This window comes from Nelumbo lutea, chromosome 2 (assembly GCF_056320005.1).
Source record: "Nelumbo lutea isolate HS-2025 chromosome 2, American lotus-T2T, whole genome shotgun sequence".
Lineage (NCBI taxonomy): Eukaryota > Viridiplantae > Streptophyta > Magnoliopsida > Proteales > Nelumbonaceae > Nelumbo > Nelumbo lutea.
The window spans coordinates 75479730-75495719 of NC_142685.1; the positions used below are offsets into that span (position 1 = coordinate 75479730).

Below are 15990 nucleotides of genomic sequence, written 5' to 3' on the forward strand. Positions count from 1 at the left end.
CATACTTTCACATTGTGTGGATAATTTTTGCTTATAGAGAATCCCTTTAGTTGCTTGTTTACGAAAGCAAAAGGAAACCAGGCCACGAGTCAAACAATCCAGTCACTGGTCAAACCATTGACCCATGATGTCATATATACAAGAAATAAAATGTTATATATATATATATATATATATATATATATATATATATATATATATATATATATATTAGTTTGACTATGACGATGCTCCAAAAAATAGTTTAACTATGATATGGGTAGGAATGACAACGGGATGGGTTCGGGGCTGGGAGTATATTCCCCTTCCCCGACCTCGACCCCGACCCCCAAATAACCCCCCATCCCCGTCCCCGATCCCCAACGGGGAAAGGAATCCCCCCTCCATCCCCGATTCTGACAAGGATGAATTCCCCGCTGGAAACCCAAATCCCCGAAACTAAGAGAGAGAGAGAGAGAGAGGACTGTTGGGACTTGGGAAAGTTTAGGTCGATGATGACTGATGCGAGAGAGGCTGAAGGGTGACAGCGACGGCGACAATGATGGCGACGATGGTCGGCGGTCTGCGAGTCGACGACGAAGACAAAGTCTCTTCCTTAGTTCTCTGGCCTCTCCTCTGTTCGATGTCCGACGGACGAGTGGGCAGTGGCAACAGTCAGCAATGGTGGTTGGCAGTTGGCGGTCGGCGGTTGACGAATCGGCGTGAAGACAAAGCTAGGGTTTACTAGTTTTGTGGTTTAGTCGCCTCTCTTGAGTCTTCTCTGTTGAAGACAAAAGAATGAAGACTAGTAACTAGTTTAGTCGAGGGTTAAGGGTTTTCCAACTTTTCTTGATTTCTTCGAATTATGTTTTAGACTATTAGTTTTTACTGTTTTATAAATAAATTAATAATTATTATACTTATATAATATTAATCAGGGACAGGTTGGGGCGGGGATTGCATTCCCCATCCCCCATCCCCCGTCTCCATCCTCGATCGGGGATTCATGGGTAGCCCCATCCCCAACCCCGACCCTGCCAAGGTACCTCCCATCCCCGAATCCATCGGGTCAGGGAACCCGAATACCCATCGGGGATGGAGAAAATTGCCACCACTAGATACGGGAAAAACTTGTAACCAATCAGCCGGCATCATAGAAGTGATAACTAATAAGGCAGATTTTCATCAAAATTCACAGGGGATTGGTGAAGGCCTTTCCAGTAACATGCATTATCTTTTCAGCATCATAGATTTTTCCTATGTATGTGCAAATAGTGGCTAAATGGTTTGTTTCTTTATTTTTATTTTTTATATTTTTTTTAAGTTTTAACTAATGAATGGCAATGCCCTACTTTGTAACTGCTGGCTCTTGCATGTATCTTCAATGGCTTTTGTACTTCTTATTTACAATAAGGTAGTTCATCCATACCTTCTCCATGGGTCCAATTTGAACTGCCTTACAGCTTATCAATCAAAATAAAAGGAAAGAAAGAAAAGAAAAAGAGGTTCCAATGCTATCTGAAGCGGAATACAGCAATGCCACGCCCCTAAGTTATCCATCATCATATTCATTGAATCAAGTGACCATTGTGTTTAATTAAAAAGAATATCATTTTGATAGGTTTAACATTAGATAATTCCCAATGGAAGGTGTGTAATCCACTTCATATTAAGTGAAGAAAAGCAGTTTTGATACGTTTTCAATACTGTAGCTTATGCATTTAGGATAAAAAGAACTAATAATTAAGTTGAAAACTGAAAAGATCCACAACAATGTAGTGAAAGGGGTTTTGCACATATCAGATAGGTTTCCCCTTAAACTGTTTGCTTATGATGAAAGGTATTTAGTATTAAAGTGATGAATAACAAGCAAAACCAATATGCAAAATTTGTTTGTTTAGATGAAAGGTGTTTTCTTTATTATCGATTTTACTTTTCTTTTTGATAAACTTATTCTCAATTTTACTTGGTAGGAAATCTAAATAATATAATTCACTGACATGAAAAGCAAGTATATTTGCTAAAATCGTAGTTAATTGATTGAGAATAATGAATTTTGCAAGTACTCTCAAGGAAGTACATGCCTCGTGGAATTAAGTTTCATTGCTAATTTTCCTGGCATAAAAGCTAAATTGGTTTTCTAATATACTTGTTTAATGCAGATCGGATTTCCTACTAATTTTAATCTGCTCTCTTCTCTACTAACCCACTTAAAATACACCACCTGTCACCCACAAAACACTCCTCTCTCTCTCTCTCTCTCGTGAGCTAAGGAGGAGTTTCCAGAAATGGCAAATTTCAGACCAAGCTATCTACCATCCTGCATCTTAAAACTTCTAGTTGTTAATAACATGATCTGGATTATGGAATCTGACATTCCTCCCAAGTTGTTAATAACATGACCAGAATGGCTCATCTTTGTGGATGATGGGAAGTGCAATGTTTAAAACAAGCCCTTGAGGTTCCAAGTTGAGGCATCTCAAACCTATAACAGTGACGAAGTTCAAAGTTCTTAACTGAAACGAAGATGAACAGGTTGCTTCTTGTGCTAATATACACCTTTTGGTTCAATTGAAAGTCTTTCAGGAAACCACTAATAAATTTCCTCTTTAACCAATCTGTATTTCTTTAATTGGCAAATGACAACTTTATTCTGTCAAGCCACAATGCTGGGAAAGAAGGATCACAAAATTACCAAATAAAATTAGTATTGATAGTACCATGTGAATTTGGAAGCTAATGAATGTTCATTATTTGGTGAATCTATGTAACTTAGGTTTGAAATTTGCATTTCTGGAAACTCATCCTTGGCGCGCAAGAGAGAAAGGGGGAAGGGATGTTTTGTGGAATGTGGGTAACTAAAAAATAGGGATTTATTTTAAAGGAGGTTAAGGTTTGGTGAGTTGTTGAAAGGTTAAATCTCTTCCAACATGGGTAGGGACAGGTGGCGTATTTTAATTGGGTTAGTAGAGAGGAGAGCAGATTAAAGTTAATAGGAAATCCGAGTTCTGTTTAATGCTGTAACCTTGAATAATTATTCTCTTACAAAGTTTTATAATGCGGCTCATAAATTTAATCCCTTAGTGTCATTTCTACTTAAATATACCCTGTAGTTTTTAAAACTATTTAACTATGCCTCATTGGATAGTCCCACTTGACACAAGAGAATCTGTGTGGTTTGTGTGTATATGTGTGTGTGGGGTGGGGGGGGGGGGGCATGGCACCATTAATGAGGTATCCTTGTTTATTTTCCTTTTTTATTCTATGTTCTCCTTAAATAAATATTGGAATATGCATTGATAATTGTTTCTTATCTGAGATGGTTGCAGCAGAGATTTTAGGAAAATGCTTGATCGGCTAAACTAGGCCTGCCAAGCATCAATCAGCACAGAGCTGAACAATTTAATGAATTTATTCCATGTTTTGATGATTTTCTCAGCAAGTTATTGAACAAATTATTGTTGGGAAAGATTATAGTTGAACAGGTTGTCGAACCTGTTACTTGGACAGATTATTAAACCTGTTATTTGGACAGGTGATGTGGTTATGTGTTACTAAGACAAGAAGTCCAAAAAAACATGTCTCTTGCATGATTAAACTTTAAATGTTCAATTGAAGTTTAAATGTTCAAAAAAACATGTCTTTGTGAAAGCATGATTCAAGTTTAAATGTTCAATTGAAGTTCTTTTGAAGCACAACTGCATAAGGCCAAATCTTAAACCATGGTTTGGATGCAAGCAGAAGTTTTCTTTCTTTTGTTCTCTTAGGTTTTATGTCTTTTGCATCTAGGTAGCAGTTGGATGTTCAGAATTTTGTGTCTATGTAGTTGTGTCCTCAGGTTTTATTTGGTGTTTATAATGTTCTTTAATTCTTCTTCTCTCCTTAAAATATACTGTCATTTTCTTGTGTTTGTTTTGTTTGAGGCATTTTTTGTTTATGAAATTGGAGATGAAGATGATGGATTTATGCAAAACCTGAGTTCGACAAAATCTTGATCTTGTATCTTTTACTCGAAAGTTGGTGAGTTAGTGGCTCATTTATCTTTTATTTTTTCCATAAGCCAACTCAACCCCAATAAACCTGACACAACCCTTTGCTTTTGTTGGCCATGGATGACTACTTGGGATTGAAGGTTAGGTTGGGATAAGGTTGACCTCAACCTGAGGGAACCCGGTCTGAGTTGCACCCCTACCTGTTATTTCAACAAGTAGTAATGGAGTCACCTACCCAATAGATTGCACCAAAATCTAGGATTTCATGCTACTCTATGACTGCTAACCTTATAACATTCCTGAATCAGGTCCTCCTTATTCTCAGCCACTTCAAGGGACTGGCCAAAACTCTCACCTTCCATTTCAAAGGGATCAAAATATGCCAGCCCCAAATCCTAAGCCAAAAATTATGATAAAAATACCCAAATAGTGAGTTTGCACAGCTAATTGACGCAGCCTAGCAAGGTTGCAAATCAGTGAGAGAGCAGATGGTATTGAATTGCATCTGAATTCTATTTGATGTAGGCAATTGTGCAAGAACAACAAGGATTAGCACAACTTTGGGGCAGATTTCTGCAATTCCCTAAAACTACTTTCCACATGGATTAGCACGTTCTTCATGACCATATAAATATAAAGCATATAAACATTAGAATTAAAAAGAAAAAAAAAAACAAAGACACATGCATCTATGTGGTGGATTCATGTAATCCCCTAAAACTCCTCACCATGTCAGTTAGCATATCCATAGCATTCCAATATTATATAAAGTAATATCCATAGCACATTCCAATATTAGAAAAGATAACCAAAAGAATAAACAGATTAAACAATGAAATTGTTACTAACATCCAAGGTTCAAAGTATCGACACGTATCATATCGAGAGCACCTCGATACGCCCCTAAATCAGGGTTCTGACCGATTCAGGGGGTGGAGGAGCCTTAATATCGGGCGTATCGATATTTAAAACCTTGCTTATATCCTTTTCCAAAGCTATCTAGATGATACAAAGTCCATACAGAATGCCTTATGAATATAATTAATCCTATGAATTCACAACAATCAATATAAGTAAATAATATTAAGGGAAGCAAGACATAGAAAACTAAGAAGAACCATTAACTTCAATAAATTCATGTTTCCCTTTAAGTTAAAAAAGAAATAGAGATAGATAGGATAGTTGCTGATCATTTAAGTGATTTGCAAATGCTATGAAACTCATAAAGAATATAGCAAGACCAACAGAACATGATACTATGACACTCATACCATATGGTTCTTGTGTCTCTAAGCCTTTTATTGATTTAATAATTGCCACATAACTAAGTCTTCTTGACGCTTTGCTGCAGATTCTAAGTTCAAAAATACTGCTTTAGAAAGGTCTAGGAAATTAACCAAGGATTTGGGAGTGGTTCAAGAAGCAAGGCCATATCCTTCTAGAACCATTATCTCTAGGGTCTCCTCATTATCTTGAAGATTTACCAGAGAAGGATCCTCAAGCCTTCCTTTGTCACTTTTACAATTTTCTTTGCCCATTCTATTGGGATAAGGATGATTGGCAAAAAGATAAGTTAGGATAAAAGTATCAAATCATGGTCAAGCATGCAAACATGTAGGCATTCTTCCCATGATTTCACACATGGAAGTTGAAGTGGCTTCCTGAAATGGGTTGCTTGTTTCCCCCAGCCCCTGCTCCCTCTTTCTATTTTGGCATGTTTTATCCCACTGACCCTTTGCCACTTCATTAATGGAGTCCTTTTTCTTCACCAATGCCATTAATAAGGTTGAAGAAATTAATAGTTAATTAATATATGTTAGCAAAAAGTAAATGGAAGGTCTGAGGGTGATTTGGAGGAAATTATACGTTTGGTTCACCCCTCACCGAGAGGAACCATCATGGAATGAATGTTTTGGACCTGTCACGTCACCACCCATCAATGTGCCAGGAAAACTATCCAATTGCTGCACCTACAAGGAAAAGGTAGGGAACCTTTTCCTACTATGATAATAACATTCCCTACCTTTTCCTTCAAACCAAAAACAACCTAAGTGTCTTCTCCCTCCCTCCTCCCACTTCCCTCCCCATTTAAAATTCTGATGGGCCATTTGTAAGAAAATTTATCTTCTCAGAAAATATTTTTTAGCATCAATATTTGCCATTTTAACTAAATGAAAGATTATGGGCCTGTTTGGCGTGTCTTTCTGCACGGTCTTTTGGTTATTTACAAGCTAGGAAGAACGAAAATTGGTCTATTTCCGTTTAGCACACAAAAGATCTAGCCACTAAAAGACGCGTGAAGCCCATTTTGGGCTGATTTCGGGAAGACCCGAAATCTTGTGTGGAAAGACCTGAAATGACTTACGGAAAGATGCACATCTGTCAAACGATCTTCAGACTATCCAGATCTTATGTCAAAAGCTCAACGCGTCTTTTGACTGTCAAAGCTACAAGAAGATCTTCTCAAAAAGACTTGCCAAATGGGCCCTATGTTGTTGTGCTAACTTTCCGTTTCATCCTTTCTTTTCTTCAGTCATCTAGAAGATATTGAATAACAAAGATATTCAATATCTGACAAACAAAATTTCCTTCTCAATCCTAATAGAATAGTCAAATCAGGAGTCCGAGCCGACACCCACTGGGTCTGCGAAGACAGGAGTGACGCCCATGCCTGTGCTGACCCAGGGCTCACCGAATTGTGGGCTGAGATTGGGGCCGTCAAAGACAAGCTCTGCCAGGTTAAGGAGAACCGAGCCGAGCCCTCGACCATTCACGACAACTCCGCCGGCCACATGGACGCATTCACCCTGGAAATCATCTCGGAGCCTCTTCCCCTACACTTCAAGGCTCCTGCACTGGAAACGTACGATGGAAGCACTGACCCCAATGACCACCAGGAGGGTTTCAGAGAGCTCATGATACTATATGGCTACTCTGATGCCTTGGCATGCCAGACCTTCCAGGCTACCTTCAGGGGGACCACTCGACGCCAGTTCTCCAGCCTTCCTCAATCAATCAGCTCGTGGGAGCAATTTACAACCTTGTTCCTTGCCCGCTTCATCAGCAATAGACGATGCCAGAAGAGTGTAGTCTCTCTGATGTTGCTCAAACAGGAGCCAGGTGAAAGCCTGTAGTGTTACATCAACCGCTTTAAGAAAGAAGAGCTCGAAGTTCGAGACCTCGACCCTATGGTCTCCATGCACGCAGCTATCAATGGACTCCGTCCTAGCTTAGCTCTCAAGTGCTCGGTTGCTAAGACCCCGCCGAAAACTAAACTCGAATTCCTTAAAAATGCCCAAAAATACATCATTGCCAAAGAGGCTTTGGCCGGGGACAACCAAGAAAGGGCAGCCAAGTGCCACGATGATCCCCAGAGAAGAAGAGGAAAGGTGGGGACCAGCGCCACCCCGACAACAATGGTGGCAAAGGCAACAAGAAGCCACCGGCTCCAGCCTTGGCCTACAAGGACTACACGCCACTCAACTCCACCCGCACCCAGATACTGATGTAGATAGGGGAAGAGAAGTTTGTGAAGTGACCAGCAAAGCTAAAGCAAAACCCTAAGAAGGGGAACCCTACGAAGCACTGCAAGTACCACCGCAGCACCGAGCATGACACCGAGGACTGGTACGATTTAAAGAATGAAATAGAGTCCCTCATCTGCCGAAGACACCTCAAGTAGTTCGTCGGGGAGAGGCCAGCGCCTCGTCATCCCGACAGAAGCAGCAACACCAACTAGTGGCAGGAGTCATCGACGTACCCGAAGAAGCTTACGCTAGGCAGCTCAACATCCAGGAGCCTGCCTCAAAGAAGCAGAAATACCCGAATGCTCCGTAGAGGCCGAGCTGTCCACATGCCATCGTCTTCACCAACGAGGACTTAGAGGGGTTACTATCTCCCATGATGATGCCCTCGTGATCGTAGCCATCATCTCCAATTTTATGGTGAAGAAGATCTTAGCGGATAATGGCTTGTCAGCCGATATCCTTTTTTACGACACCTATGAGAGAATGAAGCTCGTGCCAGAGTGACTCTAGCCAGTCGATGCTCCCCTACTCAACGCAGGCTTCATCTGTGAGGTACACTACCCCAACTGGCTGTCTAATATGGTTTTGGTAAGGAAAGCTAATGGGAAATTGTGGATCTGTATTGACTTAACAGACCTTAACCGAGCCTGCCCGAATGATAGTTTTCCTTTGCCAAGGATAGACCACCTCGTCAACGCCACCATAGGGTATGAACTACTCAGCTTCATGGATAACTTCTCTAGCTACAACCAGATCCAGATGCACCCCGACGACGAAGAGAAGACATCTTTCATCACTGAGCATGGAACATACTGCTACAAGGTAAGAGCCTGAAGGTCAAAGCGCACACCTTAGACCTGGCCGAGACCTTTGATACTCTGTGTAAATTCAACATGAAGCTCAACCAGAACAAGTGTGTCTTCGGGGTTACCTCAAGAAAATTCTTAGGCTGTGTTGTCACTCAAAGAGGCATTGAAGCCATCCCAAACAAGGTACAGGCCATACTAGACATGACACCCCCTCGGTCAGTAAAGGAGACTCAAAGACTCACCGGTAGGATAGCCAACCTCAACTATTTCATGTCAAAATTGGCAGAATGTTGCCTTCTCTTCTTTCACGCCATCAAGAAGCTAAAAGATTTTCAGTGGACGGAGGAGTGCCAATGTGCCTTCGATGAGCTCAAGGTATACCTCACATCACTCCCGCTCCTCGCTCAGGAAATATTAGGGGAAACCCTATATTTGTACCTATCAGCCAGAGAGGAGGCCATCAGCTCGGTCTAATGAAAGATGATGGAGTTCAGAGACCTGTGTACTATGTCAGCAAGGTCCTCTATGATGTCAAGACCAGGTACCTTGAAGTGGAAAAGCTAGCTTACACTCTCGTCACCTCGGCCAGAAAGCTCAGGTCATATTTCCAAGCCCACTCCATAGTGGTCCTAACAAATCAGCCCCTTAGGAACATCCTCGCCAAGCCAGAGACTTTGGGACACCTAATTAAGTGGACGATAGAACTGTCAGAGTTTGACATACAAGCCTTGGCTGACTTCGTAGTAGAAAGCACTTTCAGCAGGCCCCTCGGCCGGACTCGCGAGGATGAGTCAAAGGAAGCACGACCAGCTGAGGAGCCCCCCCTCCCCGCATGGAGAGTTTTTGTTGATGGTTCATCCAACGCCAAAGGGAGTGGAGTGGGCTTCATTCTCCTCACCCCCAACGATGTTGTCATAGAGTATGCACTGAGATTCGAGTTCCCTGCATCCAACAACGAAGCCAAGTATGAAGCCCTCTTGGCAGGGTTGCAGCTCGCCCAAGACTTCAGCTCCAAGCACGTCAAAGTCCTTAGCGACTCGCAGTTGGTGGTGAATCAAGTCAACGGTGAGTACGAGGCCAGAGAACAAAGCATGACTAAGTACCTCACCAAAGTTCAAGAGTTAGCCTATCACTTCCAATGCTTTTCTCTGAAACAAGTCCCACGATCCAAGAACACCCGAGCTAATGCCCTCTCCAAATTGGCGAGCACATCGAACATGGCCCTCAGCCACACTATGCGTGTAGAAAGATTGGCCTAACCCTCCATAAAGGACATCCAAATCCTCCCCATAGAGGCCGAACCGTTTTGGATGGATCCTATCACCGACTTCCTAATGACGTAAAAGCTACCTAATGATAGGAACGAAGCCCAAAGACTCCGATGACAGGCAACGCACTACACTCTACTAGAAGAGAAATTGTATAGGAGGTCCTTCACTTTGCCTTACCTCTGATGCCTCCATTGGGAGGAGGGCGAATACGTGCTTCGGAAAATTCACGAAGGCATCTGCAGCAATCACCTCGGTGGCCGGACCCTAGCCCAGAAAACATTTAGGCAAGGGTACTTCTGGCTAACACTTCGCAAGGATGCGGCCGAGCTGGTGCAAAAATGTGGTCAGTGTCAGAGATATGCTAATCTCTGCCATTAACTAGCCACCACCCTTTCGGCCCTCAGCAACCCCTGGCCCTTTGCCAAGTGAGGGATGGACCTCCTTGGCCTCTTTCCTCAGGCAACGGGAGGCAAGAAGTACCTCATTGTTGCTATGGATTACTTCACTAAGTGGGTAGAGGCTGAACCCCTAGCCACTATCATTGCGCAGGCAATTCAAAATTTCTTTTGGAAGAACATTATTTGTCGCTTTGGCTTCCCCCATATGTTGGTCAAGAACAAACGGCCTGGCCAAGGTCATGAACGGCCCTCCCTCCGCATCAGGCATCAGGAAACAGTACACCTCGGTAGGCTACCCGCAGACGAACAGCCTAGCTGAGGTCACGAATGGAACCATCCTGGACGGGCTAAAGACCAGGTTGGATAGAGCTAAAGGCTTATGGGCCGATGAACTACATAGCGTCCTCTATGCATATCGAACCACACCTCGGATAGTGACGAGACAAACCCCTTTTGGCCTGACCTATGGCACGGAAGCAGTGATCCCAATGAAGATTGGCCAACCAGCACTTTGGAACCAAGGGTATATCGAGGCCGAGAATGACGAGGCGCTTAGAGAAAACTTAGACCTACTGGAAGAAACCCTAGAACAAGCACAGATTAGGATGACTGCCTATCAGTAGCGAGTGGCCCGCTACTACAACTACAGAGTGAAAGAAAGGCACTATAGAGAAGGAGACCTTGTCCTCAGAAAGGTCATGGTTCCTGAACTTGGAGAAGGGAAGATGGGCCCCAACTGGGAAGGCCCCTACCGGATTAAGCAAGCTCTCGGCCCTAACACATTTTGGCTGGAAAACGTAGATGGAAGACCTGTCCCTCGGACGTGGAACTCGGAGAACCTCCGGATGTACTTCAGAATAATGTAATTTTTTTATGAAAGTAATGAATGAATGAATGAAGCAAAGTTCCTCTTCACCTCACCAAGTCACCTCGTCACCTCAGAGCGTGGTGATCCCCTCGGCAATCTGCACTTAGCGCAAAGAAAATAATGAGACAGAGCCCTCGGCTTCGCCAGTGGGAAGCCTCGGCCTCCCCCGAGAAAACACTTGGTAAGATTGAGTCAGGGGAGTTGCACCCCGATGATGCTACTCCGCCATGGCTCTTCATCCACCCAAGTACCTCGGCGGTATACTTCGGCCCTAGACCTCGGTTAGGGTGCCATGTCTCTTCGGCCTTGCTTGGGATAGCATGGGATTTGGAAGCCAAGCGAGCCCTGCCTCGGATGTATGACTCCACCTCGGCTCCCAATATCCTGACAAGCCGAGATGAGCATGCAAATAAACAAATACTACGAGTGAATGAATGAAGCAAAGTTCCTCTTCACCTCACCAAGTCACCTCGTCACCTCAGAGCGTGGTGATCCCCCCGGCAATCTACACTTAGCGCAAAGAAAATAATGAGACAGAGCCCTCGGCTTCGCCAGTGGGAAGCCTCGGCCTCCCCTAAGAAAACACTTGGTAAGATTGAGTCAGGGGAGTTGCACCCCGATGGTGCTACTCCGCCATGGCTCTTCATCCACCCAAGTACCTCGGCGGTATACTTCGGCCCTAGACCTCGGTTAGGGTGCCATGTCTCTTCGGCCTTGCTTGGGATAGCACGGGATTTGGAAGTCAGGCGAGCCCTGCCTCGGATGTATGACTCCACCTTGGCTCCCAATATCCTGACAAGCCGAGATGAGCATGCAAATAAACAAATACTACGAGTGAATCATGTGTGCCTTATGTATCGTGGTTTCAACCTTTACAAAAAATGCTTCGTTCACTATTCAGTGTTGGTCTTGTATAGCCTTTACAAAAATTTTGTATTGCCTTAAAAAAAACAAAACAAAACAAATGGCAAGTATTACAACAATAAAAAGGGGGGGGGGGGGAAGTCTACGCCTGCGCCTCGTCATTGGTAGGAGGGGGAACAACGCCTTTGGTTGGGTAAGCCTCGGCAGGAGCATCAAGGATCACTTGCAGTCCCTTGACATCAAAATCTGGTAGCACTAGTAGGAGTGCCTTCTTGGTATCTTCAATACCGTTGAGGTAGGACGATGAAGCATACTCCGCCAATGCATTCAGGTAGTCGGAAGGCTTCTTGTACACCTCCTCGCCTCTACCTTGGCAGCTTGTCTCTCCATTTCTGTGACAATGCTTTCCAGCTGCACCCGCTCCATTTGCTCTTTGGAGAGCCCTTGTCGTGCTTCCTTCAACTAAGCCTCAAGGCGCTCTTGAAGCGATTGTTTGTCCATAAGCGCTTTTCGGAATTTCTGGTGCTTATCCTCGGTAGCGGCGGTTGCCTTTTGGAGATTCTTCCTTCCCTCTGGAGCTTCACCTCCACGTCCTTCTTCTCCTTCTCTGCCTTGTTGACATGACCCATGGCTAGTCTTGTTTGGTCCCCCAAATCGACAAAGTGCAGACAGGCCTGCCACAAAACCAATCAGTAAAAATAAAAAATAAAAATATATACATGATGAAATATGAAAGAACGTCTTACCTTGGCCAAATGGTACAGGCCCTCGTCGTAAATGGACTTGGGGTTACTTTGCAGAAGGCGGTAGCGATCCCTCGGTCGGATGGGTCCACTAACCAGCTCCTGGCTGACCCACTCGTCATGAATGGAGTCCCCCTCTCGGAGCTGCAATTGGGGGCGGAAGGTCTTACCAGCCCCTTCGATCCTCTCAGAGACTACTTGTACTGATGGAGGGGCTGACAAAGGCCCAAATGGGCACTCCCCAAGTGTGGACCTCCGCACCACCTCCTCGGCCTGCCTATCTATGTTGGCAAGCTTCTATGGGGACTCCTCTCTTGGCATGTCAACAGCGGGTAGGAAAAGGCCCGCTGGTGGTGGGCTTCTTCAGCCTCAATGGTCCTCTTTGGTGCCACCACCGACTGCTTCCCCTTGGCGGGAACCTACGGATCTCCCCCCTTCACCGGGGCAGGGGTAGCTTCATCGTCGGGCCTCTTCGGCGTTTGTCCTCCGACTTTCTTCCTGGCCTGCTCTCCCTGGGCCTTCGCCAACAAATGTTCCTTGGCATCCATTGGCACTTCTATGAAACCGCAAAGGAAAGTAGTTAGCACATTAGCGAAAAAAAAAGAACATGGAAGATGCACTAACGACAGAACCTCTCCTACCGAGGAGGGCTGGGCTAATCCCAATGAAGACTAGGGCGACCTCCTCCTCCACCAACGGCTTTGCCTGGAATGTCCCCATCACAAGAATGTGAGCTACAGTTGCAACCTCTTTGTCTCAAAGCGGTGGGGGACATCTCTCGACGATGATGTAGGCTTCCCCCTAGTCGGACCTGAAACGCTAGCCCTCGGGACAAGAGACGTAGGAGAACTTGTCCTTCCACCTATGAATGGATGAGGGGTTATGCACTGGCTTCCTCCTCCTTGGGTGGAAGTAATACATGTTGGCCTCAGAAGCATGCTTCCTCGGCATGAACATGGCACAGAACAGTTTCAACGTCGGCTCCACGCCCCTGAGTCGAGCCCACACCATCATTGCCACAATGGTCCTGAGGGCGTTGGGTATGAGTTGGCTAATAGTGATGCCGTACCACTCCAGCAGTTCAGAGATTAAGGTTGGGAGGGGAAGCCTAAGGCCAGACTCCAAAAAATGTTGGTAGATACAGATTTCCCCCTCCTCGAGGGCCCACGGCCTATTGCCTACGTCAGGGACCCTCAGGTTATAAGACCGGGGTATGTGGAACCTCTTCGCCAAGGATTTGACTTGGCACACGTCTAAGGAGCTGTCAAACTCCGAATGTGGGACATCAGCGTCAGCCACCCTTCGTGCAGCACTCCCTCCCACTGGTCCGGCGATGAGTTCCACGGCATCATCCTCGGAGAGAGGACACCCCTCAAGTTCCCTTGGTGACACTGAGGCGGCGCTTTCATGGAGAGAGTCATTTCCCCGGTGATTTCCCTTGACACCCCCTGAGGTTAACTTGTCCCTCAAAACAGCCACATCCCGTAGAAGGGGGGCTACAACTAAAGAACCCAGAGAAGGCAGGGGAGAGGGGGTTGCAGGAGAGCTCCCTATCGAGATGTTCGGGAGTTCATGGCACTCAGGACCAAAGTCTGAAAATGATATGTTCTAATTACCTAAGAGAGGGCGAAATGTCCCGAAGAATGGAAGAAGTAGAAAAGTTCTGGAGTTGAGAGTTGGGGAGTTGCGTTCACTCGAGAGCAAGGGTGTCTAAGTTCAAATGGAGAAGAAAATCACTGCCAGGGCCCCTATTTAAAAGAAAATGAACAGCCTGGATTTCTCCAAATCCGACGGTTAAAACCATTCCGCTTCCACCATCCAACTGTGATGCGCCACCTAGCGCAAGCCCTCGGAAGATGAACGATTCCCAAAGCAATGGTTCAGATCGACACAGATCCAATGGATGCGGGAGCTCTCCGCTCCTGTGAATCTATCCCAACACACCTCGACACATGCCCTCGGGAGACGAAACGATGCCCAAAGCAACAGTTCAGATCGATGCAGATCCAACGGATGTAGGAGCACCCCGCTCCTATAAACCAATCTCACTACACCTCCTAGCACATGCCCTTGGAAGGCGAAACGACATCGGGTGGACCACGAAGATCGCCCGCGATAACTTGCCAAGTGAACCAAAAGGCCCACTCATCATGGACCACCAGGCAGACCGTTCAACCAGACAAACACTGGGTTCCTGGGACGGTCGTCCCTTGCACAGTAGCCCTACTAATGTGACCTGCTTGTGCGTGATACGGGACACCCCGCCAAGCCGAGGCATCTACATCACTCGCACTTCCGAACTGAAGAGGGACAACTCGAACAACAAAAATGATGCCACTACAGGACATTCCTCAGCTGACGAATCCAAAGGCATAACGACCACTACTCCCAATGACCGAAGCCAAAGCCTTACTTCGATTACTACCCTCATTACGGGCAAAAGCCGAGGCCTCACCTCGGTCTTGGGAGTGGGGAGCAAGTGATGTGGGTTAGCTTGGCCCAGCCAATATAGGGATGGGATGCCCAGCCCACTAACGCCTGCTAGCGTCAGCAACAATTAGGGAGCCCTGCTGCCTCCGTACAGAGCCAATCACATAGCTATCTGGCATACCCACCAGGGCCTACAGCCTGACCTCGTATGGCCCTCATCCGGGGCGTTCATCTTCACCTACCCCCAGCACGCTCAAGTATAAATAAGAAGTAACTGCCCCTTAAAAGGGGCTGGAACGGAGTAACTCCAAGATCACTCACTCATTTACTTCCTGCACCTATATTGTCTACCTAGCATTAATTCAGGGAGATCTATTGCATCCGAGGACTCTCTCCAGGAGCTCTTTTGCACTCTCCCTTGCTTTACACCTCGTAGTAACTTGAGCATCGGAGCCTTTTACCTCGGGTATCCACCCCGAGGCCTCTGACACTCCCTGTCTTGCAGTATCTTTGGTCACCAGGGACTTCGCCTCGACTTGCAATCCTCGGCTACCATAGTCCTCGAAAGGAATACTTCACCTCGGCCTACGGTCCTCGGCTTCAATCAATTTCTTTCAAGGCCCCGAGGTCCTCGACTAACACTTGAAAGCTAAAGAGTGAATTTACCTCATTGCCCTCGGCCAACCCGCATGGCAAATGATGCAAACATAAATTTCAAAAAAGCATATGCTTTTTTTTGTTATCAAAATTCAAAAGCCCACTTGATTGCAAATTTGCTTCTTTTTTATTGATATACTTTTACATCTTATTATCAATGTAAATATGCATTGGTCTATCATTTGTCAATGCATAAATATAATGTTGCCAAACATAGGCAGAAGTGAAATAGAGTGCAAAATTACCCTGAACCGAGATTTACACTCCATTTGCATCGTTTCCAAACGCAGCCTTACAATTTTATACGACCTCAAAATCATATCATGGAAACTTATAAGGTTGCATCTGAACTTACAAGCTTGGACAATAAATTTCTTCAACAAAGTAGAATATGAAAAGTTGAAAAAGTGGAAAGAACTGCTTACAAATTAACCTCAGAGCAGAATAATGTA

The 15990-nt window shown here is 45.1% G+C and overlaps 1 protein-coding gene across 1 annotated transcript; it reads left to right on the forward strand.

The window, feature by feature from the left end:
* The first annotated feature begins 8780 nt into the window (after positions 1 to 8780).
* LOC148871554 (uncharacterized) lies at positions 8781 to 9566 on the forward strand. The gene has a single exon (XM_088970035.1). It carries the CDS (start codon positions 8781 to 8783, stop codon positions 9564 to 9566), a length of 786 nt encoding a protein of 261 aa, XP_088826161.1.
* The last annotated feature ends 6424 nt before the right edge of the window (positions 9567 to 15990 follow it).

Coding starts and splice junctions, on each gene's coding strand:
- LOC148871554 (XM_088970035.1), top strand. CDS start 8,781: ATGAAAGATGATGGAGTTCAGAGACCTGTGTACTATGTCAGCAAGGTC.